The sequence below is a fragment of the Scatophagus argus genome, chromosome 18 (genome assembly GCF_020382885.2).
Source record: "Scatophagus argus isolate fScaArg1 chromosome 18, fScaArg1.pri, whole genome shotgun sequence".
Taxonomy (NCBI): Eukaryota; Metazoa; Chordata; class Actinopteri; family Scatophagidae; genus Scatophagus; species Scatophagus argus.
The window spans coordinates 6224492-6247418 of NC_058510.1; the positions used below are offsets into that span (position 1 = coordinate 6224492).

A 22927-nucleotide genomic window follows, 5' to 3' on the forward strand; every position below is an offset into this window, starting at 1 on the left:
TGGTTGTATGTGTGTGGGGTTTTTTTAGTGTGTGTGTGCATGCAAATAGATGCCACAATGTGTGCGTATCTGCATGTTTTTCCTGCACGTGTGTTCATGTGAAAGTGAACATGGCTGCATGGGTGTGTTTGCATATTTACAGCACATCCCTCTATCTTTTCTGATGTGTGTGTATCCAAAATGTACATGCACACACACAGACAAGGAAGCATAAAGATCCTTTCTATTTCCTATGTGATATGGATTGTTTTATTCCACCCAGATAAAGTGTTAATGACTCAGACCATAATTATGGGTTGCAATTTTTCCGTAATTACTCGCAACCTCGTTTAGGCTGCCTGCTTATTCATTCAAATGTGTATTTAACTTTTGATTTTAAATATTTGAGATCCATATATTGGGCAGATAAGAGTTAACACACAAGTATTTTTTTTTTTTATAGAAAGTACCTGCTATGAATTCTTAGGCTCTGAGTCTGCAGAGCACTGACTTGAATCTAGGCCATAGTAAGTCTATTGAGACGTTTGTTTTTGGGTAAGTTTTTGTTTGACAGCTTCTCAGAGTCTAAAGAGATTTTTTTGTTGTTGTTGTTTTAAAAGAAGCAAGCTCACTTGATGCCAGACATTAGCTGGTGTGTTCTGTTCCTTAGCATGAAGCAAGAGGCACTGTAAATCAATGATGAATGTGCAATGAATCAGAGATATATGTTACAGTGCACTCCATGACACAGGAAGAAATGTAACCACAGAGGGAGGGCAGGAGGGTGGGGGAAGGGTGGAGGTTGGCAGTTAGATCAATAGTATGCTAGAGAGACCTGTCCATTTTTGACTTAACACTGTAAATTAAGCCTTCTCTGTGCCAACATTTTCTCGGCAGGGAGTGTGTGAATTACAGTGTATATGCAAGGTATAATGCACCATTTGGTGCAAAGTACTGTAGCTGCTATAACGTGTGTGAAATAATCTGTGTATGTTTATTCTCCACCAACACACCCAGCAGGAGTCTGTGAATGTAGTCAGCATGTGCGACAGTAAGTTTGCAATGCCACAGATGGAGACCCACTAATTTACTCATTATGGAGACTTAATAGAGAATCCTGCTGCAATGATCAGATGTAACTAACACACACTGTCGTCATTCAGTTTGTCATTCAATTTGAGCTCGATTCACATTCGGTTCTATCCACGCTCTGCTACGTTTCGCTTATTTTATTCATCCCCTAAATGATAAAAAAATTAAATCTTTTTTTTTTCTATTTGCACAGATTTTTGTTTTTTTTTCTTAAGCTCCGACATGACACAATCAGCACAGCAGCAAATGGAGCCATTTCATATGACGGTTAGTCTCCTGCTGGCCCCCTGGTGAGCAAAGCTCTTTCACAGCTCTGAGAAGTTAATGCTGCTTCAGGCCTTTCATGGCATGATGGCAAATAGAGCAGTTTGGCTTCATACATGTAAGGAGTCATTTGCTAATTCAGCTAATCTGAATGCACTCTACTGTGTCACCGGGTCGCCTTATAAAATCAATTATATTTTAAAATAAGACTTAGCATTAATATTACATTAGGATTGGTGCCCTTCGAAACAGAGTAAAAATAATTTTTGCAATGTCTCTCGGTGTGGCAGGAATTACCCTGTAATATGCTTGTCTGATATGTTAAAATATTTAATTTTGATAATCTGGTAAAATGATTCAAATGTGAGTGCTCTATATCAGCTTTATATCAACAAATTAAGAGTAAATGAATCAGAATTGTCTCTACTCAGGAATCAAATCAGTGTGCGGCTGCTAGAAAATGGAACCGGCCAACGGAGAGCTTTGTGTTATAGCGACGAGGCCCTCTACTGGCAACAAGAGTCTCTGCACCAGCACCATGTTACAGTGTGACATGATGGAAGGCACATCCAGGGTCTCCTCTCTAATTTTTTTTCAGCACTGCTGTTTAGGGATTTTACTTACGCTTCCTTAAATATCTCCATTTTAGCCTCAGGCACGGTGAAAATGCGGTTTATAGAGAGAACAAAGCACCGGTGTTATTTTAATTTTACATTCTGGAGACATTCTCACTGTGTGGGTCCACCACTGCTGAATGAATGCAAAGGAAACTCTGGGATACACCCAGGACACTCTCTGTCTAGATGTACCTGCTCCGAAATTAAATGTCATATTGTGTTAAAGTAATTATGATCTCATTAGGACAGTATTACTGTCATTATTATGACTGTTATTGGTTAGATGGTTGTGTATCATAGTCATTTGAGAATGGCTGACTGCACAGCTGATTTTCACACACGTCTTCTTTCTTTCGCACGGACGTCCCCTGCAGAGAAAAGTGTGTGTGCACCTTTGATCTGGTTTTGCTCATGGTCTGTATCACTCTTGAAGCAGAAAACCATTACATACACTTTGTGTCCAGATACACTTGTCATGCAATGGCGAGCTCAGATCCCAGGGAATCAAAGGTGTGGGTGATGCCTCCGGAACCTGCATTAATATGGATGAGAGCAGGAGCTGCCCTATGATGTAATTGCGGTAGCGACGAAGGTCAGTGCCTTTGCACAGCCTGTGCACGATATCAAAGCTCAGATGTACACACACCACTTAGGTTTCTTTATGGTAATCGCCATGCTTTTTGAAGATGTAGGATGACTCTGCTGAGAGGAGTGTGTAAACAGATGAAAATCTGCTTTTAATTGTGTTATCGCCAAACTTTTTATGCTCTCGGGGGTCTGATTCTCACATTATAATGTTTCGCTCTCATGTCCTCTCCTTGGACACACTTCATAGTGAGCCTTTCATCCAGGGAGTAAAGCTGTTTACCAGTCCCCCCACCCACCCATGTGGTCCAACTCTCAAGGCTCTTCTGGTTCTGAATATAATGGACCTTCCTTTTTATTCACATTCCAGCTCTGGCCCTGATCTGGCCCCAAGGATTCTACTGTATATCAAAGCAAAGCATTCAAATATTTAATGAGAATCACTGAAAACAAATCTGGTTGTTGTATATAGATCCCTCGCTGCATTATAAAAAATATTATATGCACTATTGGTGAAATTCAGCATGTTTGCCTTTGTGGTGAGCGATTCATCCTGTAGTGACTTGGTGTAGTTTCAGTCATTGTCTCTGTATTGTTTCCTGGTTGTTTTGGGTCCCTTGAGTCCCTCAATGGTGCAGCTGATTGATGGAACCAGGACAGAGAACAGCTTCTATCACACAGACATAACTGCCATCAGACCCCGTTCTGTCACCACGTGTGACTTCGCTTTAGAATATAACAATATGTATTACAGTGTTTAACGTGGAATCAAACGTGTCCTTGAGGTATTCAGGGAGTTTTCAGTCAGTCTTAGTCAAAAAGGATAAGTCAGTCAGGTAATCTCAACAGGCCAAAATCTTGACTTGATGACCATCATGTAAAACAATAAGACGGTCGCAGCTCTGGACTCAAAGTACGTCTGATGTAAACTTTTTTTCACAACTTTTACTTGCATATAATCAGCTGTTCTGAACATCAGTGTAGTAACAGGACTAAAGAGAGTATAGTGATGTTGCTGATGTTTAGCTTGTAAACATGCTGACAATTAGCACCAAACACAACAGACAGGTTAGCTTATTGGGAATTAAATTTCCGGGTATCTGATCAGGAATCAAAATGCTGGGCACGTTTTGACCTGATGATTGTGGTAAATGACAAGTTGAGGGATCATCAAAGTTATTGTGATTCATCTTATGGCGAGTGTGGTTGTCTGCATTTACAAATTTCCTTTCAATAATTACTTCACTCAAGACACCTAAACCAAAAATGACAACCTCGTAGTAGTGTTAGAGGAAAAGTCAGGGGAGCAAAAGTCTGTAAGATTTGTCCTCTGGCAAACATGAGTGTTTGTCTGAAATCTCATAACAGTCCATCCAGTAGTTGTCACCCTCAAGAGACCAGACAGCTTTAAGGTTAGGAGTTTCTGAGAGGCGATATGTTGCCAGTTCTGTGGGAATCCCCCCAAATTAGTGGCATAGCAGGACACTTCCTGTACAGTACGAACTAAGAAGATTTCCGTGAACCTCTGTCAATGCTAATAACCACAGTGGTCTGCAGAAAGCTCCCCCAGGGCTGTTTGACCATGCAGGCAACGGGAGAGGTGGGGGTCGGGTGGGTTTGAGCTGACGCCTCTCAGACTGTCTCAACTCATTTAGCTCTTTGGAGCACGGTCGATCCATCTCTCTCGTGCAGAAATAAGGTTCATCATAACCCTGCTGTGTTCGGAGATGACTGGAGAAGGTGAGAGCACAGAAGCGAGGAATGGGTAAGATGTGTGAGCGGACAGCGAGGTGGAAAGACAAAAAATACAGACGGACACGCAAGCACATATTTGGAGGCTTGTCTGGAGGGGCTCAGGGCCTTCTGGGCATGCCCCAGTGCTGACATCAGCAGAGGCAGAGCAACCCCCAGCAGAGCACCGTGAACCTCGAAGGGTGGGCGAGAGGAAGAAGAGAAGGGAGAGGCAAGGAGGATGGAGGGGGAGGGGATAAGGATAGGGGTACAACACTTGTAATCGGATCATTGGCTACAGTGGGTTGAGTCAATGTGATCAATAGAAACTGCACATGCAGCAGAGAGCCTTTAATGGCCCTTAATCTCCATCAAGCCTGAACAGGAGGGTGGGAGAGGAAGTCGCAGGAGCAAAGGCAGCCTGCATCACATTACATACTCGACCTGTACTCGAGGCGATACACGCAGATACTCATACATGAGCATAGAGTCCCAAATGGTGACTCCTAGGACTCCAGGCATCAGCAGCCAGCATGTCATATTTCATTCCTGGGCACCTTTTCATTTCATTTCAAATGCATTACATTTCAGCCCTTTCCATTCTGCGCTACCCCCCGCGATCCAAAACCTTTGCTTGAACGCACCGTCCCAGCACAGGACACATTCCAACATATTTGAATTCAATAAGCAGCCTGGCCACAGCTACTGTTTCTCCACTCACCGTCTCCGCTTGCAGTTACGAGGTGTAAATGTGCTACCAGAAGCTCTGGATGCAGCACTTTTTTTTCTCTTATTCCTTCAGTTCATATATTTAACTGATCTGCTCTGTAGATTAAAGATTCATATTTATGAGGCCCGGGGCTGGGTGTAGCCAAGGGTCCTAGAAGGGCATGGCAGCATGGTAAACACAGAGATAGGAATTAGTGAATAAAAAACACAGCAGCAGCAGACCTCTCTATGCCCCAGTGCCTTGCTCTCATGTTCTTTCTTTCACTCACTCTTTCTCTCTCCACTTTGCACTTTTCTCCCTCCATGCTGCTGTCACTTATCCATAAACTGAAGAGTGGACTGACAATACGCCGAGACCTCAGGGCAAAAGCAGGACTGTTTACTGTAAAATGAATAACGATGGCCCAGTTATGCCCAGATGATCTTAAATAAGAGACCTTTGGAATCTGCACCAAATGTGCTCCTTTTTTTGTTTGCCCTCTTCAGTGCTGCTGTTATTTGTGTTCTCTCCTGGCTACGTGCACTCACTCTCCACTAGATTATAAAGCATCATAAAATAGGATTTATGAAGCTGTCTTTTTTCCCCCTCCCCACTATTTCTTGTCTCTGAAGGACGGCAGGAAATGCAAGGATCTTAGCAGCAGCCTTATTCACAGGCACTCTTCTTAACACTGAGACCTTCTCACAGCTACGCTTCTCATTAGTGATACACAGGGAAAAAAAATAATTTTCTTCTCAAGGATTTGCATCAGCATTATGGTGTTGATTTGATAGGTGCTTCTTGTTGCCAGGAAACATTTGCACAGATTAATAACCCTCGGCCTTGAATTATTCCCCGTGGCTTTGAGCGCACCTATATGCATTTCATCAACATGTAATTTGTCCAGCACATACAGAGCTGTGAAGAGTGCTCCTACAGATTGCTGACTAACACACTGCTCTAGTTATTCATCCTGCTGGAACAGCTTCAGAAATTAATTGAGTATGAAGGACTTGTGAGTGAGTTGTCTTGCATTTTCAGTCAGAATTGTAGTAATTGTTGTCTTTAAACGCATTCACACCAAGTTATGGCAGTTCTGCCCATGCTTGCCATTGAGAAATTCAGACAGTAGTCCACATGTGTTCTCTGTGCTGTACATTTTAAGTATCTCCATTAGTGTCCATTAGTGATGTCCTGCTACAGCTACATGTACACAATGTTGCAGACTGTGCAGCAACATATTGACAGGGTCATACATTCACTCTATTTGTTGCAGGGAAAGAAAATGAATGTCTCCTGTTGTTCTGGGGCAAACATTCCAATATTTGAAAAAATAACTCTGATGTCACTAAGGACTGAAATTTAGGATGTTTTGATGTCTGCTGCTTCACTTTGGACCATTCTTTTTATTTATGTGTTTCTTCTGAGTCACCCAGCTTTGTGCAGCACTGAATTGCTGGAGTTCTTTGTGTGGCTTACTTTCCAGCTTGGTTACGTGCCGCTTGCTGCTCTAAAGGGCTGTGCGTTATGTGCAAAGGTGTGGGATAAATGTTGAGGTGAACAGTCAAAAAGAGTTTTGTATCCCTTATTACTCATCAGTGAGTGCCATGGTTGAAGGCTGGTGAAGAGAAAATGGTGCTAAAAAGTCCAACTCCTCTCAAAGGGAATAAGCAATAAATACAATGACAATATGCCTGACAATATCTAAATGTGTAAAAATATTAATGGCCTTTTATTATTTTTCATTTTAGGAATAAGTTCTGTTTCATTTTTAATGGGTGGTGTCTCTCTGTAGACACCAGGGAAAATCCATCCATCCATCCATCCACTTTCTATATGGCTTATCCGTCAGGGTCGCAGGGGTGGGGGTGGGGTGGTATGCTGGAGCCTTTCCCAGCTGACTCCAGGCGAGAGGCGGGGTTCATCCTGGACTGGTTGCCAGTCAGTCACAGGGCTGACACACAAAGACACACACACACACACCTAGGGGCAATGTAGAGCAGCCAATTAACCTAATGTGCGTGGTTTTGGGATTGTGGGAGGAAGCCAAAGTACCCAGCGAAAACCCACAGGGACAACATGCAAACTCTGCACAGAAGGATCTAGACCAGGATTCGAACCTGGAACCCTCTTGCTGCACCACCGCGCCGCCCCCACCAGGGAAAATAATGACTCTAATACCAAAATGGGCTTCAAAACGGATGTAAATGCAAACATAATTATGGCATGAATATATGCAATGTTATATTAAATGAAATCAAAACGTAATTGATCTGATAAGTATTTGCCCTATTCAACAGAATTCCACAAAATATTGAGAAAATATTCAGTCGTAAATCTTGAATTTCTCTTTCACTGCTTGCAGAACAATGAAGTCTTTCCAGCTTAGATCTCCATCATGTCATTGTGTTCGGCAAAATGCTCAGCCTCTACTTTCACAGATAATGATATAACCATGGCAACAGAGACACCTTGGAAAAGGGCAGGAAGAAAACTTAGACATTACTGTCAGTCAAAACCCAGTTCTCAGTTTTCAAATGAGAAACACAACTCTGTTGATTATCTCACCTGACCTGCAGAAAAACACTTTGACACTCCGATAGAGCTTTGAATGTAGGCCTTAGCTGTGGGTCCTGGTACATTAATCATTGTTGATGCAATTAGAATTTTTACTTACCCCCACCGCACACTGGCAGCTTGAAGCTACACGTGTAGATAGAAGGCACATGTATCAGAATAATTTCAGGTTCCTCCGATCAACCGCATGTCAGTTAACATCAGTCGGACTAATGTTCTGCGAGGACTTACTGAGTGACACGCCATGGCCCAGAGTGTGAAATCCTTCAAAACATCGAGGAAGTGCCAACCCTGAGACTTGCCCTAACCTTGCCTTGAGCCAAGTGTTGATGAGTCTGCGGTGTGACTGAAACTTCAAAGGCATTTCAGCTCACTAAGCAGAGGATGCTCCTTCTCTCTCATCTTCACTCAACTGAATCGCTCTCCAGAAGGACATGTTAATGGATTGAAAATTTAAAAAAAAAAAAAAGTTTGCTTGGCACTTTCTTGGAACACCTTTGACCACTGTGGATATGAGCAAATTAACTGCTGGTAACGTTAATGTCATTAAGCAGTTGGTTTGATCCCTGAATGCTAAAAACAACCTGACAAGCCATTGAAATGGAGTGAAAGGGCTGGTGGCGCTTATGCTTCTCCTGTTTATTTCTGGTGATTTAAAAGCTGCTGCAGTGTGCACAGCCACAGCAGCGATCATACTGCACTTTTCATCATTTCAGTGAACAAGGTAAAATAGACAACATCACATGCGAAGTCTCTAATTAAAACAGTGTTTTGCATATTTGAGAATTTGTACATCTCAGCACCATCACACACAAGTAGCAATTGAGAGGACGTTGTGAGGTGAATAAATAGCAGAGTTCCCTGCTTAGTTTGTCTGTTGTGTTCACAGACAAATGGAGGCAGGAAGAGTGTGGTTCTTTTCAAAGGCTGCCTGCGAAAACCTGATGGATGCACAAATTAACACACAGAGGAGAGGAGTTGCATTCCAAAGCCTCCAATGTTATAATTACAGCTCTTTCTTCCTCCTTGACAAACATAAAGGGGGGGATTTTATCTCACTCCCTGCTCACATCCTCTTTCGCCCTCTCTTCTCCACCTCTCACTGCACAGCATGGCGAGCTGGCATTAATTGCTCCAAAAAGCTGTGGAGGCACAACAAGTGCTTCTCATCCTGGTATAATTGTGTCTGCAGGAGTTGGAGGGCTTGGGAAGAAAGAGGGCTTTGCTGCTTACAAGAAAGGCTTTGTAGTGAGTGTTGAGAGAGGGGGACGTTTGAAAGAACGTGATATGATGGCGCTCTCTTGTGGACAGATGGTGAAAGAAAATGTACTTGTTTCTGGGTGAAATAAATGTGAAGAGAGGGATTATAAAAAGGCAAAGTCACAGAAAATATTGTTTGCTGTGCTTGATATGATGACTGACATGATTGTTAGTGCATAAAATCTTTCATTGTGTGGCACTTGATTCTAAATAATATCATCTTTATCATCATTTTCCTGTGAATTGCGAAAACATGATGCAATGTGGTCCATAGACCTCACTTAATGTGTGAAGACAGTTTGACTCTCACAATGAAAAATTATTCTGGGGGGGAAACCACAGTTTGTCATTATTTTGTCTTTCAAAGATCTAACATATCTCTGTCTTATGATTGAATACTGTACTACTTCTACATGTCCTAGTAACTAAACCAAAACAAACTAATTTGATTGGGAGCTGATGTCAGGTAGTGGCAGACAGGTGATCAAGGTCTCCTTCTCCTGAACATTTCTCAGACTGTGTCTAAACCATCTTTGCATGATTAAGGCGGAGCTTTGGCCTCTTCAAAATGCTGACCTCCTGCTCACTGGTGTATTCACAATTTTTTTATAGTACAGCATGAGCCTACCTGGTTTGTATGGCTGAAACTGTGATTCATCAGAGCTTCTTCCTTTCACTGACAGACTGTTTTTGTTCATTTCAAAGGTTTATCACAGACAGAAAAGACCCTGCATGCAGTTTTATTAAAGTAGAAGTTCCAATGCAGTGATGTAAAGATACTGCATTACAAGACAAAGTCCTGGTTTCAAAATCCCTTTTATATAAGTGTAAATAAGTATTATCAGCTAAAAGGACTGACTGATTAGATTGTATGTTGAATAATGAATCAACATGCAAGCAGCTGGTTGAGGGGGAGCCAGTTTTAATAACTCAGAAAATTTAATCCGGTTGTTTCGAATTGCAGGGGGTCTGGCCGCTCTGAAGGAGCATAAAATAAGCCTGAGAGATTGTGAGATGACTAGTGGGAGAAGAAAGAAGGGAAAAAATGGCTTTGGATACACAAACTGCAACTAGTATAAAGTAGAATATTTGGCCATAAAATGTAGTGAAGCAGACATATAAAGTGACATTAAATAGAAATGCTTGAGTAAATGTCAAAAATGTCCTTTAGTACAGTACTTGATGTCCATGTACTTGTTATACTCCATACAGGTAAGAGTGTAAGTTTCAGTAATGGAACTTACCCTGCAGTTGTACTGTAATGAGGACTGACCCGCTTGATGCTTGCACGGCTGCCTCCTACATAGCAGTGGTGTCATCTTCGAGTCTATTTATTGTACACCTTTGATATTTTAACTGTATGCTGAACCCCCCACCCCCCTTCTCCCCGTCGGTGACAGGCTGGAATGGAAGTTGAAGCTCCTGCATATACACTTTTCATTATTCAGAGGCACATGTGCAATTGGACCCAGCAGGATCTGCTTGTGCTGCAGGATACAGGTTTATATTTGTGTGTGTGATACTCTGATATGAACCTCAGAGGTGATGAAGACATTTCTGAGGCAAGTAAGTGAGTAAAGAAAAAAAAACACAAAAGGGAAGTTTGCGCTAAACATGGGTAGTTTTTATTTAGCTAGTGAGTTACCTAGAGGAGAAAACTGTCACATCCTTGCAGTTGATGTCTTGCAGTGTTGGGGGAATCCCAGTCAAGCCAATCAGGAGAGGGTGGTGGAGGGGGGTTTCTCCCAAAAGTGCTAAGAGTTGTTGAGGACAGACAGTCTGATTGAGCCTGAGGTACAGTAGAGTACATCAACATCAGAGCAAAGACAGTCGCCCACAGGGCCTCGAGGAGGCCACTGCAGCAGGTTTCTCCTCAGACAAATGCACTTCAGAATGACAGAATCACAAGAGAGAGAGAGAACAAAAACCCAAACATGTGCACTGGCCAGTGATTGCCAGCCTGCTGCATAATTTTAATCTTTTGGTACACAGAAACGGATGCAGAGAGAAAGAGTTGTGAGTGTGTGTGTGTTGGGGCAGGGGGAATACATCCTATGATTGGCATGATTGTGGCTGTTTCCCAATTATTTCGTCCCACCTGTCAATCACCCAAACCTCAGTCTGAGGAGGATCAGACAGTTGACTACAGATTCAAGTAAAAGATTAATTCATACATATTGTCTTTAATTCTCTTCAGGAGCTGATGAGGCTCGCCAGTATCGAAAACATTTGAGGCATTACCAAAAAGAATTACCCGCCGAAATCTTCTGACCACTTTGGTTAGTCAGTTAGTTGCTCACAAACAAAAGTCAAAAAAGAACACAAGAACAGATAGAGAGTTAAGGAAACTGGTAGAGGCTGTTTGGAGGGACTGAAAGTGCTTTAAAGACAAGAGTATTCAAAGTGGGTTACGTTCTTTTTCGCGTGAGACACGGGGTGGGGGGGTTTTGATGCACCAGTCAGCGGATACAGATGAGTCCATCTAGTGTCATGTTCAAGTGTTCAGAGACATTGTCATCTTCAGCAGAAAGATTGTGAGAGCCTTCCCTCCTTGCGGTTAGGCATTTTTTTTTATTTAAGGTCCTACGTCATTAGTGTTGCAGCTGTGGCAGAGAGCTTGCTTGAAGGTTACTGTTTATTTCTATTGCGCTCCTGGCAAGAGAATAAACAGAAAAGTGATAATCAGTGGATGGCACTGCAAGAAGAGCAACAAGGGACACAAACATGAACAAAAGCTACAAGTACAACATCGGAGCTGCCTGGAATTTCAATCACGGGATAAATGTCAAATGTACACGCAAGGTCCCAGCTGAAGATGTGTACACTTCACATGTTGTTGCTGACTGTTCATCCTGGGATGCATTAAATGTCTCAGGGGAAGCTGGGCGCTCTGATAGGTGCTCCTGAATATACTACTACCAGAGATGGCTAAAAACCACTTATGAAAGCAATCAATATTGATCAAACTTTCAAGAAGAGATGCATCAAATGTAATGATTGTGTCGATCTCATACACTGCTTAGGATTTACTGAAGTTTTCTATTTTGGGATGTCTCCAAAGGGACCAAAGAGAAAAATTAACTATTAAAACAATAAATAACAATAACTTGTGACTAGAGAACAGTTGTCGAAAGTCTAAATCCAAAAGCATTTTTCATGTGATCTCATAAAGCCTTGCAAAGAATGAGACTGAACACTGTGACTTCCCGTTCTCCGGAAAGTGTTGGTTTCAGTAACAAACATTTGAATCTTAGATCAAAGAAAACTCAAATGATGTTTGGTATGTTATCTCAAACATTATTATATTCCAGCATGAGCACAGTCTCACATATCTTTTGTGAAAAAAAAAAATCATGATTAGGTATTTGTGTTGCCACATAAAGTGTTTACAGGGCTCCTCCGATGAAAGCAACCTTTAAGAGGAGAAATGCTTATTTTACTTTCATGTAACTCTATAATTTTTACAACCAATCACCAAAGCAGGACACATAGAGCGTTCTCTGTCTTGTGATGAAATAAGAGAGACACAGAGCAAGCAACAAAACATGAGTAATACAGCTAAAATAACAAATATTCAAAGGTGTGTCATGGATTACAAAAACAGAGGAATGTTGTTTTGCATGAAAGATGCAATGGAGCAAATAAAACCGTGGGAAAAAAACCATGAAAGAATAAGAGACCCTACAACTCAGACTATTTGCGTCATCTTTTAGGAGGAGCAGCACTGAGGGATGGGTGTCCATGTCAGTGTTCTGGGAAAGCTGTGTGAGACCCAGGCCTCAAATGTAACTCTGTCCCCACCATCCACACACGATCTTATACCTCAGCAAGGATGGTGGCCAAATATTCAACTATTTGATTCAAAATAACTGACGGAAGGTCATAAATTATTTCTTCATAAAATTAGTTATTAATTATTATAGTCGTTATTTTCCCTGGTGGGGGCGGCAGTGGTTAGCACTGTCGCCTCATAGCAAGAGGGTTCCAGGTTCGAATCCCGGTCTGGGCCCTTCTGTGTGGAGTTTGCATGTTCTCCGGCTTCCTCCCACAATCCCAAAAACATGCACATTAGGTTAATTTACTCCATGTTCCCCCTAGGTGTGAGAGTGTGCATGTGTGGTTGTCTGTCTTTGTGTGTCAGCCCTGTGACTGACTGGCGACCAGTCCAGGGTGTAGCCCGCCTCTCGCCTGGAGTCAGCTGGGAAAGGCTCAAGCCCCCCCGTGACCCTGACACATAAGCAGATGGATGGCATAAAATCCCCTGTATGAACAGATATTATGTCTGAATTTTAGGTAATATAACTTCTTCCTGGAGTAAGAATCATCCAAATGAAACACATCTCTACTGGTGTGACACGCGGTAACCATTACAGCAGACTGTTCTTCAGCTGCGCACACCGTGAGCTTCCTTATTACAATACATCCAGGGGAAGCTAACCTCCAAGTATTAATTTCCAAATTAGTTATGCTAATCAAATCCTGCAACAACATTTAAATCCAAAGTTATCTTTTTTTATAAAAATGTTTTGTGAAGGTGTTATAGTGCAGGTAGCTGTGCCGGTCTGACACCTCTCAAAGTTCGGAAAGGACAGGCCAAACAACAGAGAACAATTAACCTTGTCAGGCGAAGGAGGGTGAGGCCTCAGCTGGGCCGATCCTGTCATGTAGGAGGTCAGGGCTACAAAAGCAGCACAGCGCAACGCCTGCACAACGCAGGATGAAACAGGCTTTCTACTGACAGGTTGTTTTCAGAAGCCTGAAAACATTGACTTGAAATATTTATGAGAAAGTAACCCAGCGCATATTAACAAGGTCAGCAGCGAGGAGTCAATACAGCATCAATGGAGCACCAGCAGTAGGGGAGTGGGAGAAAAAGGAGGGAGCGGGTCATGGGGGTTTTCTAAACACAATTAGATTAGGATACTGGTGAATCGAAGAATGGATGCAGCAGAATACTAGCAATGATAACATGTTATTCGGTCCGTGGCTGCAGTTTTTCCACAACAGCAACATCCCACTGTTTTTACTACTCAGACTATGTGGTACACCACTCTTATTATCACTGAAACATATTTCAGTTTCCCCTCAGACTGCGCTTACAGTGCGTCCTCTTCAAAACTTTACACTGACAAGTGCAAACATGCATTTTTACCATGCATTTGGCTGGAAAACTTTTCTTTTTTTTTCCAAGTCAACCCTTTAGAGCATCTGAGGCAAACTGTACCAACTCACAGGCACATTGCAGCCAGTTTGTAGACCGGGGGCTTATGTTGTTAAAGACTAATAAAGCATGAGGAGCCTGTGGAGAGCAGAGAGGCTCTGCGTTCAAAGGGAGATCAGAGCCTACATCTGCCTTTGTCTGAGAGAGGAATGCCAGGAATGTGGGCTATTTCAGGAAACCTCTATGCATCTAACTCCACTTGGGAAGATCACTGCAATCTCAACAGCACAAGATGGCTGATGAGGAATCAGCGTTTCCTGAGCCTGCTTATGAGTAATGGTGGCATGTCAATCTGCTGACAGGCCTCTGGGAACTTCCATTTACAGACTGTTCATTCAGCCACAGGATGTTAACAACCTCTGTCTAAGAGCAGGTGGAACAAGATCAGCTGATTACAGTCTGGCTACAGCCTGTAGCAATGACTCAGTGAAAGTTAGCCTCCCTTTAACTAAACTGAACTGTCTCGTGCATACAAACAAGCTATTTACAGGGAACAAGGCCCTTTTTATGTGTGTTTATCTCACCTTCCTCAGAGCCTCCTCCTCTTCCTGACGTTTCTCATAATGTGCAAAGTCATCAAAGATTGAGGTGGTATGCTTGTAAGTGGCGATAATTTTAAGCACTTGTTTGGCCTTCTCCAGAGGCACTTCTTGCGTGTCCCTGGAGTTGGTCACTGGCTTGTTGTCATTGTTCTCCAGCCGGATGTGTCGCAGCTGGTTGTTGGGCACGTCTTTGATGAAAACCCACTTCACCTCAAACTTGCCCTTCCACTTGTCCTGAGACCAGACGCCTGCATAGGCATTGTAGTCCACCGGTGAGCGCATCTCAGCCACACCACAGAAGTGCCCACTGCCATTGACGCTGAACAACAGGTACAGGGGACCCTTGTTGCCCAGTGAGCGGTAGGCCCCATCCAGGCGCTTGTTGCCATGTTCCGTACTGCACCAGATAGAGTACTTGATTGAGCGGTGGATGTCATCTTCCGAATAGCTCTTGATAATGAAAACACGTCCATTTTTCAAGTTCCAGTCAAAGTCTTTGGGGTTGTAGTTGTTGAGAGCTCGGAGTTTCTCCAGCATGGGATGCACTTCTCCAGAGCAAGAGGAGGCACTCAGTGGGACACCCCCACCCAGACCAAAGCCCTCACCCCGGTTCCTGGGAGCTACCCAACGGTTGGGGGGTGGACCAGGCTGCTGGGGTTGTTGCTGATGAAGGGGCTGTGGGGGGCCAGGTTGAGAGGAGAGCTGCAGGTGAGGAGGGCCAGGGGGTAAAGGATGTGGGTGTTGGGAGGACTGGAGAGACTGGAGCTGGAAGGGCTGGTGTTGGTGCTGGGGCTGGTGTTGGTGTTGAGGCTGAGGGGGCAATGGGTTCTGCAGTAAGGGTTGGTGCTGTGCAAGGAGAGGCTGTTGCACCAGGGGCTGTGGGGGCATCATAGTCTGAGCTAATGGGGGCTTGTTCAGAGAGCCCTTATCGTCCCAAGTACCAATGTTCATATTGTGCTTTATAGGGGGTGGGGGAATAGTAGTGCCTCCCCCCATCCCCATGTTGGCTTTGGGTTTGACCTTGGGTTGCGGCTTGGCCGGCTTCTTGGCAATGGCTGCCCAGGAGGCAGGTTTAGGTGCGGACGAGCTGACAGACGGAGGGAGGCTATTGGCTGCCATACTGCTCATACCTGCTGTGCCTCCTAGGGGTGAGCCCACGGTTTTGGTGACAGCTGCCACCATGTCTGTACCCAGTTTTAACCCTGTCATACCCTGCTCAATGCTATTCAGCACCGGGACTTTGCTAAGCTGGGTGTCACTTCCAAAACCTGCCTGCCCGTCCGTGATGGCCCGACCCAGCGAGCTGGGGGCATATCCGTAGCTGTTACTGTAGACTGAACTCTGCGTGGACTGACCCTGAGAGACACTGGTACCCCAGGTAGAAAAGTCCGCATTGCCGGGAAAGAAGTTGAAGCCATGCTGGCCCAGGAAGGGAGGCGTGTTCCCCAGGGCACCTGGCTGGCTGAACACACCGTCAGGGATGAAGTGTGGCTCGCCATTGCTCATCTGTCCATATGTAGTTAGGTAGGGCATAGGAGGGTCTCCTGCTGTGGACCAAGCAGCCTCTCCCAGAGAGTAAGGAAAACCAATGGATGGAGCATAGTAGCTAGGCATGTAGGGGTCAGACATTGGTGGATAGCTGTTACTCTGTGTGACAAAGGGAGACAGTTGGCTAATGTACAATACAAAATGACAAGCGGCACATTTAACAAGATCAGCAAATAATCTAACACGATGACATAATATTATGAACGGAGAAGATCTATTCTGTGTTGCAGGAACATGTGTCATCTTTAGGATCAAATGAGAAAAATCACAAAATTGGAGTGGCTGTATTCATGTGTTTAGTGGCTGACGCCTAACATATGCAGCTAATATACCCAAGAGATCTAGTTGACAGATTGACCATAATATGGTCTATTATAGGACATTACCTGATTTGTCTGGCCACTTAGGTAAGGCTCAAAATCATCATCATTCACACCATCCTTTTGATGCATCGATCCGTTTTGCACTGGAAGGGTGGAAACAGAAGATATTAAATCATCATGTGCTGTCAGATGTCATGTGATTACACTGATGTCATAAGTGATAAAGGCAAGATCTCCGAACAAATGGTGAACTGGAGACATTCAACAATGGCAACATAAATAATAAGCTGCAGTTCAGGCTACAGTTTCATAGCACAATCACTAACCTAAGTCCCCTGATAGCATGTTAGCTAATTTTAAAATCACAAGCGCCGGCTATGCCCATAGCTTTGCCACACTGGAATACATTTTAATAAACGAGGGCTTGAGCATCATTTAAACACCACTGCTGAAAGCCTTACCTTTATTTCCTTGTCCTTTAGGTCTCTGAAATAATGGGCAGCACAGGAAAAAGAGGTGAGACTGTTGTCAGATCACGACAGGAAGCAACAAGCACACACACACACAGCGAGAGGGAACAGGCTGCATCCTAATACATGGAAAAATATAACAGACGATCGTAGTAACCTCAAGCTAAAACCATCAGCCCGGATGTTAACATTTACAGGTTGCTTCGTGCTATTGACCGGATGTCAAACGCTCTGACATCCAGTAAACGGTGCCGCATAGGCAGCCGGCTACAGCCTGAGTTGTTTGGCAGTACAGTTGGCCTACATTATAGCCAATAGCTATCATATATCAACGACTTTTACAGCCTGTTTGATCTGACATACCACACCAACATCAAACTGTTGTCGGCAAAGTTTCATTCCGCCGCACGGCTGATTTATACCACAATTCAGCTTTCCATACACGAACCTGATCGACAGTGGTCGCAGACATCCTCCAGGAACCGAAACTGATCGCTGTTTGTGAGACTGTCCGCGGCTTCCCCCTGCTTCTCTCTTCACTCCGGCGCTTTCCTGACTCGTCTCTCGGGTTGTCCAATCACTCTGTAACGGTTACAAGGCAGCGTTTCCCCCCCCTGTGGTCAGACCTGACGACGATCCGCTTCTTCTTCTGGCTGTTACAGACGGCGACTTCGGGTCTGTAGAGAAGGCGTCAGTTAACTTAATGTGTCCGATCCCGTCACAGATTGTATAGTAGAGTCAATCTGAAACTGACTAGTTTCTCACTAGAATATCCCTTACCATATTCCACAATGGCGGACAGGCTTCTTACTCCCGCTTCCGTTCCGTTCTGCTGCTCCGTGACCTTCCGCCTGTGACGCTCTGAGTCATGTTACAAACTGACACTTCACATGACAGTCACAAACACACAAGTTCCCTGCTACTTTCATTTTATTCTCTATTCACGGTTATTTTAGCCGTTTTACTGACCTGCTATGGTCCTGTCAGATCTATATATATATATATATAAACAATCAGTCCATCAGGGATCAGGGAGCCACTTTTAGCTTAACCAGCAAATACCAAGCCCAGATTTTCACGTGGACAAAATAAAATTAGTACAAAATTAATTGCATTCAAAATTATAAATACATGCATAAGTGTAAGTGTGTTGAACGCGAGTCGTGTACAAAACTTTAGGCTCATTGAGTATTTTCCATTTCCTGTTGTTTTCTATTTATATTTCACTGCATTTCAGAGGCAGCTGTAACAGACAGAAAAGACTTTAAATCAGAGCATATGACGCAGAAAATATGATGTATTGTTATTGGTTACCGGATAAAAAAGTACCTTAGATTAGCTTCTCTATCTATAAACCCTCACCTAGACTAAATTCAAGAGTAAATAAAGGGATTTTACCTTCTTTTGACAAATACATCTAGGTTGCTTACTTATATTGACTAACAAAGAAATCCAGCTGGCTTTTTCCTGCCACTATAGATGTAAGGTATAGAAATAGTTTAACCCAATCCATCAATGTCTTTGATGGATTGACTGAAAATGATAAGGGCCACTGTGACACGTAATTAGGCTACTTTTTAATTGGATTCTTTGAGTTAATCTTTTGATAATATTCATGCACTTTTTCTTAAGTTAATCTAAGTTTGAATGCACGACTTTTGCTTGTAATGGAACATTTTTTCACTGTAGCACGTCTACTTCTATTTGAAGGATCTGAACACCTTCTTCCACTACTGCTCTATGAGTGGACGAGAGTCTCTGGCGCTACTCTCGCGATATTTCCTCAGTGGGGTCAGGATCAGTATGGCAGCCGTCGCGCTGAGGTCCTGTCGCAGAGGACTTTCACAGATATTAAGTAATGGAGGGCTCGCAGCTTTGTCTTCAAAGCGTCTGGAAGGTTCGTTTAAGCCTGCGGTTAAGGCTCAGTTAATTTCACAACGTTTGGGTTTCACACAAAGGTATTTAAGGGCAGAGAAGGGGGTGTGGCGCACACAGACTGCGTCGTCTTAAAAATGTAAGCCTCGTAAACGGTGTTTGCGCTTGACACTGTTTTTTCACCGTCAAGGTTGATTCTCGTAGTATTTTAAAACACATTAAATCGCCTGAATTATCCGTGTTACTGTGCCCACATTCTTGCATATGTGATCTATGTGAAAAAGTACCCACGCTCTTGCCCCAGTAACTCACCCATGTGCGGTATTCTGATTTGCGCCAAAAGAAAGCTTGTCTCATTAAATGTGATGTGACATTATGTTCAGCCATGCTGCTAATATAATTCAGCTGCTACGCGCTACATGGAATCATGCATATAATTTCTATGTATTTTATACTTAAATGTCGTATGTTTGTACTATGTGAAGCAGGAGACAGGAGACACAAGTCTACAGTTCAGTATGCTTCACGACCAGATCTTCCAAAGCTGGCCTACAGAAGAGTGAAGGGAAAGAGCCCAGGTGTGGTCTTCCTCCCAGGATATGGCTCCAACATGAACGGGCAGAAAGCTGAAGCACTGGAGGAATTCTGTAGGTCACTAGGGCATTCATATCTTAGGTAAGTCATCCAAGATCTTAAAGTAGATGCATGCTAACACCAACATGGATAATCCACGTATCCATCACACATCCACACTTCTACTTTGTTTTTTGAGATCACTCATTAGATGAGATAATAGGAGTGAGTATTTTTTCTGTGGGACTGCTGCTTTAAAAAAGTGGTCACCATATGATTCAAAGCATACTATGCAAGATTGCTTGTTTGTTTGTAAACACACCATCCGGTTGGCCTGCCCTGCGTGGCTCAATGGGCAAGACCTGAAGAGGGGGAGGAACATTGGTGAAAACAAAGCAGTAAATAAGAGAAATCAAAAGCTATAAAAACACATCCAAACCTCGCGAAAGCCTTTGGATTTGTATGTGAACACAGCTGAAGTATGACCGCCCAAGAGCAGAGCAGAGAAATGGAGGCAGTGCTGTAACTTGGTCGCTGCTTTTATTACAGCTTCCCGACCTCACGCCCTGTACAGTATTGTTGGCTGGGAGGTGGAAATGTCCTGAACACAGCAAAACACTAAGGAAACACCGCCAGTGAGCAGACACTGCCACACACTTCTAGTGGGTCATATGTAATGAGAGAAAGAGATCTGTATGTCTATGTTCTGTCAAATAAGGACTCAATAGTAGTCCATAAGTAATATATGAAATTGTGTTTGTTTTAAATTGTGCAGTCTGATTTGGTTGATTTTGCATTATTGGAATACATACAAAATAATTTTATGTGCACAAAATGTCCTGTGCTGTATCCCTTTGAATTTTGCATGTGAAAAACATGGGTTAGTACAATCATCTAATGTTAATCCATAGTACATTAATGTGTGATATTTTTAGCTATTGGCAGGGGGTGCTATTATTCATATTTAAATACTGACATTGATTTGAGCCCCCCTGCACTGTGTGGATTAGCCCCATTGCAGTAAAGCCAAAAGTATATATATTTCTCTGCTTCTTTTGTCCTTTGTTGATCACATGCCTGCATACTAAATGCTCAAAGGCCTAATCTCATGTTCAGCGTTGTATGTCACTGATTTACTGTATTCATAAAGTCTGAAAAACAAAATTAACTTTGTCTCTGATCTCTCATGGCTGTGGCCATGAGCTATTCTATTTATGTTTATCCAGGTTTGACTACACGGGACATGGGGCTTCGGAGGGGGTGCTAGCAGAAGGAACTATTGGTACCTGGAAAAAAGATGTTCTTTTTGTGTTGGATGAGTTAGCAGAGGGCCCACAGGTAAATATTTTTATATTATTCCAGTGTGTTCAACTCAGATTTAAGATGAACACAGAGAAACTCTTCCCTCCTCAGCAAATGAATTTGAAAACGACCTTCTGATGTCAGTCTCATATCACATTCATCATTCTGTGCGGTGAAGTAAGAATAAACAAAACCTGTTTTTCAGAGAAGGGAGGACTTTTTAATGTGTTTTGTATGATACTGAATATTACACAGATCAAGCAAAAATGATTAACACAATAAAACCTGTACTTAAAACCTAATTTTTCACTCAACAAATAACCAAAAAGAGATTTTTTTAGAGAGCCACTAAAAGAACCGGCTGAAACAACATGATCAGTCATGGAACCGGAATTAATAAAATTCTTCTATTTCCATTTCTATTCTTCGTTGTATGTTCCACCATTTCTCCAGAAGATGGCGCTGTGTTATCGCATTTGTGCTATCATCGCTCTGCATGAGTTTTTATGGGGTGTTCTTCATGAGTTTTAATTTGTATTAATCAGTTGATTCACAGATTCAGTATGATGTCTTGTTTGCTTGTAGATACTGGTGGGTTCCAGTATAGGGGGTTGGCTCATGCTGCTGGCAGCCATTGCAAGACCAGAGAAGACTGCAGCACTTGTGGGCATTTCCACTGCCGCTGATCACATTGTCACATCATTCAACTCCCTTCCTTTGGAGGTAGAAGCTTACAATATCATAATACTTTTTTAGATTTTTTTTGCATTTTCATTCAAACATATTGTCCTGATTTGGATTTGGTCCATGTTTGATTGTGCAGACACGTAAAGAGTTTGAGGAGAAGGGGGAATGGACGGTGCCCACCAAACACTCAGAGGAGGGTCATTACAAGTTCAGCATGGACTTTCTGCGGGAGGCAGAAAATCACTGTGTGCTCCATAGTCCCATCCCCATCACCTGCCCGGTGCGGCTCATTCATGGACTCAAAGATGAGGACGTTCCATGGCACATCTCCATGCAGGTTGCAGAACGCGTCCTCAGCCCTGACGTGGATGTCATCCTTCGGCGACACGGCCAGCACCGCATGTCCGAGAAGGACGACATCAAGCTCATGGTCTACACTATTGACGATCTCATAGACAAGTTGACCACTTTGGTCTGAATAAGGGATGGGAGAGTGAGCTTGAAAGGTTACTAAGATGAGGAGAGAACGACTGTTTACTGGGAAGTCAACCCTCAAGAAATCTACCAAACAATGGCATGTTTCCTGCCAAATATGACCTTTTACCCATCTGTTATTCTCCCCATACTTCTTCTGCCATTTCAATATGCCGTTACAGTGCAGACTATATTAAGAGGGAGCTCTCCTGCTAGCTGTTCCCATATATCTTCAGGTTGCATTTGTATGTTTTCCAGGTTGTTATATGGATTATTACATTGGCCTTTGTTAGGTCTGCTGTTGCTGTTATCTTTGCTGCTGTTCTTATTGTTTCACTGCCCCCCCCCCCCTCTCTTTACGTAGATACGTAGCTTTCCTGTGCCTTTTTTTATTCACTTTTCACCCATTTTGGCCAATAAAACCTCTGCACAACAGAGTGCAGGCCTCAGTCTGTTACCACAACTGCCACAACATTATGAGCTGAAGAGCAACAACTTTCTATGAATTAGGATAGCGTGCGGTTGATATTGAAAAATGCATACATAAATTTACATTTACAACTGTAGGAAATTGAAAGCTGGATTGAAGAAGTTTGACTTTAAGTTATGAGTTAAACACTCTTTTGTGTTTAGCTGCACATTTTAAAAGTGTTAAAATGTGACCCAGCAAAAATAACAACTAAAACCAGCAAAAAGGTGGAATACAATAATCAGGGCAGTTCTTTTATGCAAAACCAGACAGAGTAAAGCACAAAACAATGAAATGAAATGCAAGTCGCAGGCACACTAGCATTTCAACACAGTCGACCACAGTTCTGTCTCATGAGTTAAAAGGTACTGTAGACTACTGCTGTGTGAGACTTGTTTTTAGTAAGTAGAACGTTCCGTTACATGACTCCCCATACCTGTTGGCCTTTCGCCACAGAGAGGCCTGCTGAATGGAGCCACTGGATTGTTGATTATTAACATGTAATTGGCCGCTAGCTGCACTGTGCTCAATGGGGTGGAACGGACCACTGAACTCTCTCAGGTCCGCTTTACTGCAGCAGTGACCTTTAACTCAGTGTTGAGCTATGTGGTCAGTCATTTTTTAGTGTC

General features: G+C 43.1%; 3 protein-coding genes across 4 annotated transcripts in view; 2 read left to right on the plus strand and 1 right to left on the minus strand.

Moving 5' to 3' along the window:
* The window catches only part of LOC124049557, a 119340-nt gene extending 102391 nt beyond the window's left edge, over nt 1-16949 (plus strand). Inside the window, exon 8 of the mRNA XM_046371333.1 lies at nt 16931-16949. The gene's annotated coding sequence lies outside the window, so the exon portion shown is untranslated. The remainder of the gene's footprint in view (nt 1-16930) is intronic.
* On the minus strand, nt 10417-17854 carry ythdf3 (YTH N(6)-methyladenosine RNA binding protein 3). Its single transcript, XM_046371327.1, has 6 exons — nt 17699-17854; nt 17367-17595; nt 16910-16934; nt 16512-16591; nt 14560-16224; nt 10417-11466 (listed from the first exon to the last, which is right to left on the minus strand). The coding sequence occupies exons 2-6, from the start codon at nt 17388-17390 to the stop codon at nt 11443-11445; spliced, it is 1818 nt and encodes a 605-aa protein (XP_046227283.1). The 5' UTR covers nt 17391-17595; nt 17699-17854; the 3' UTR covers nt 10417-11442.
* An 800-nt stretch (nt 17855-18654) lies between these two features.
* Nucleotides 18655-22266, plus strand: abhd10b (abhydrolase domain containing 10, depalmitoylase b). Of its 2 annotated transcripts, none has more exons than XM_046370837.1 (5): nt 18655-18815; nt 19279-19468; nt 20593-20704; nt 21254-21391; nt 21492-22266. In XM_046370837.1, the coding sequence occupies exons 1-5, from the start codon at nt 18659-18661 to the stop codon at nt 21831-21833; spliced, it is 939 nt and encodes a 312-aa protein (XP_046226793.1). In that variant the 5' UTR covers nt 18655-18658; the 3' UTR covers nt 21834-22266. The 2 variants fall into 2 exon arrangements, with proteins under 2 accessions (XP_046226793.1, XP_046226794.1); XM_046370838.1 differs by having other exon boundaries at nt 19282-19468.
* Nucleotides 22267-22927: the final 661 nt, after the last annotated feature.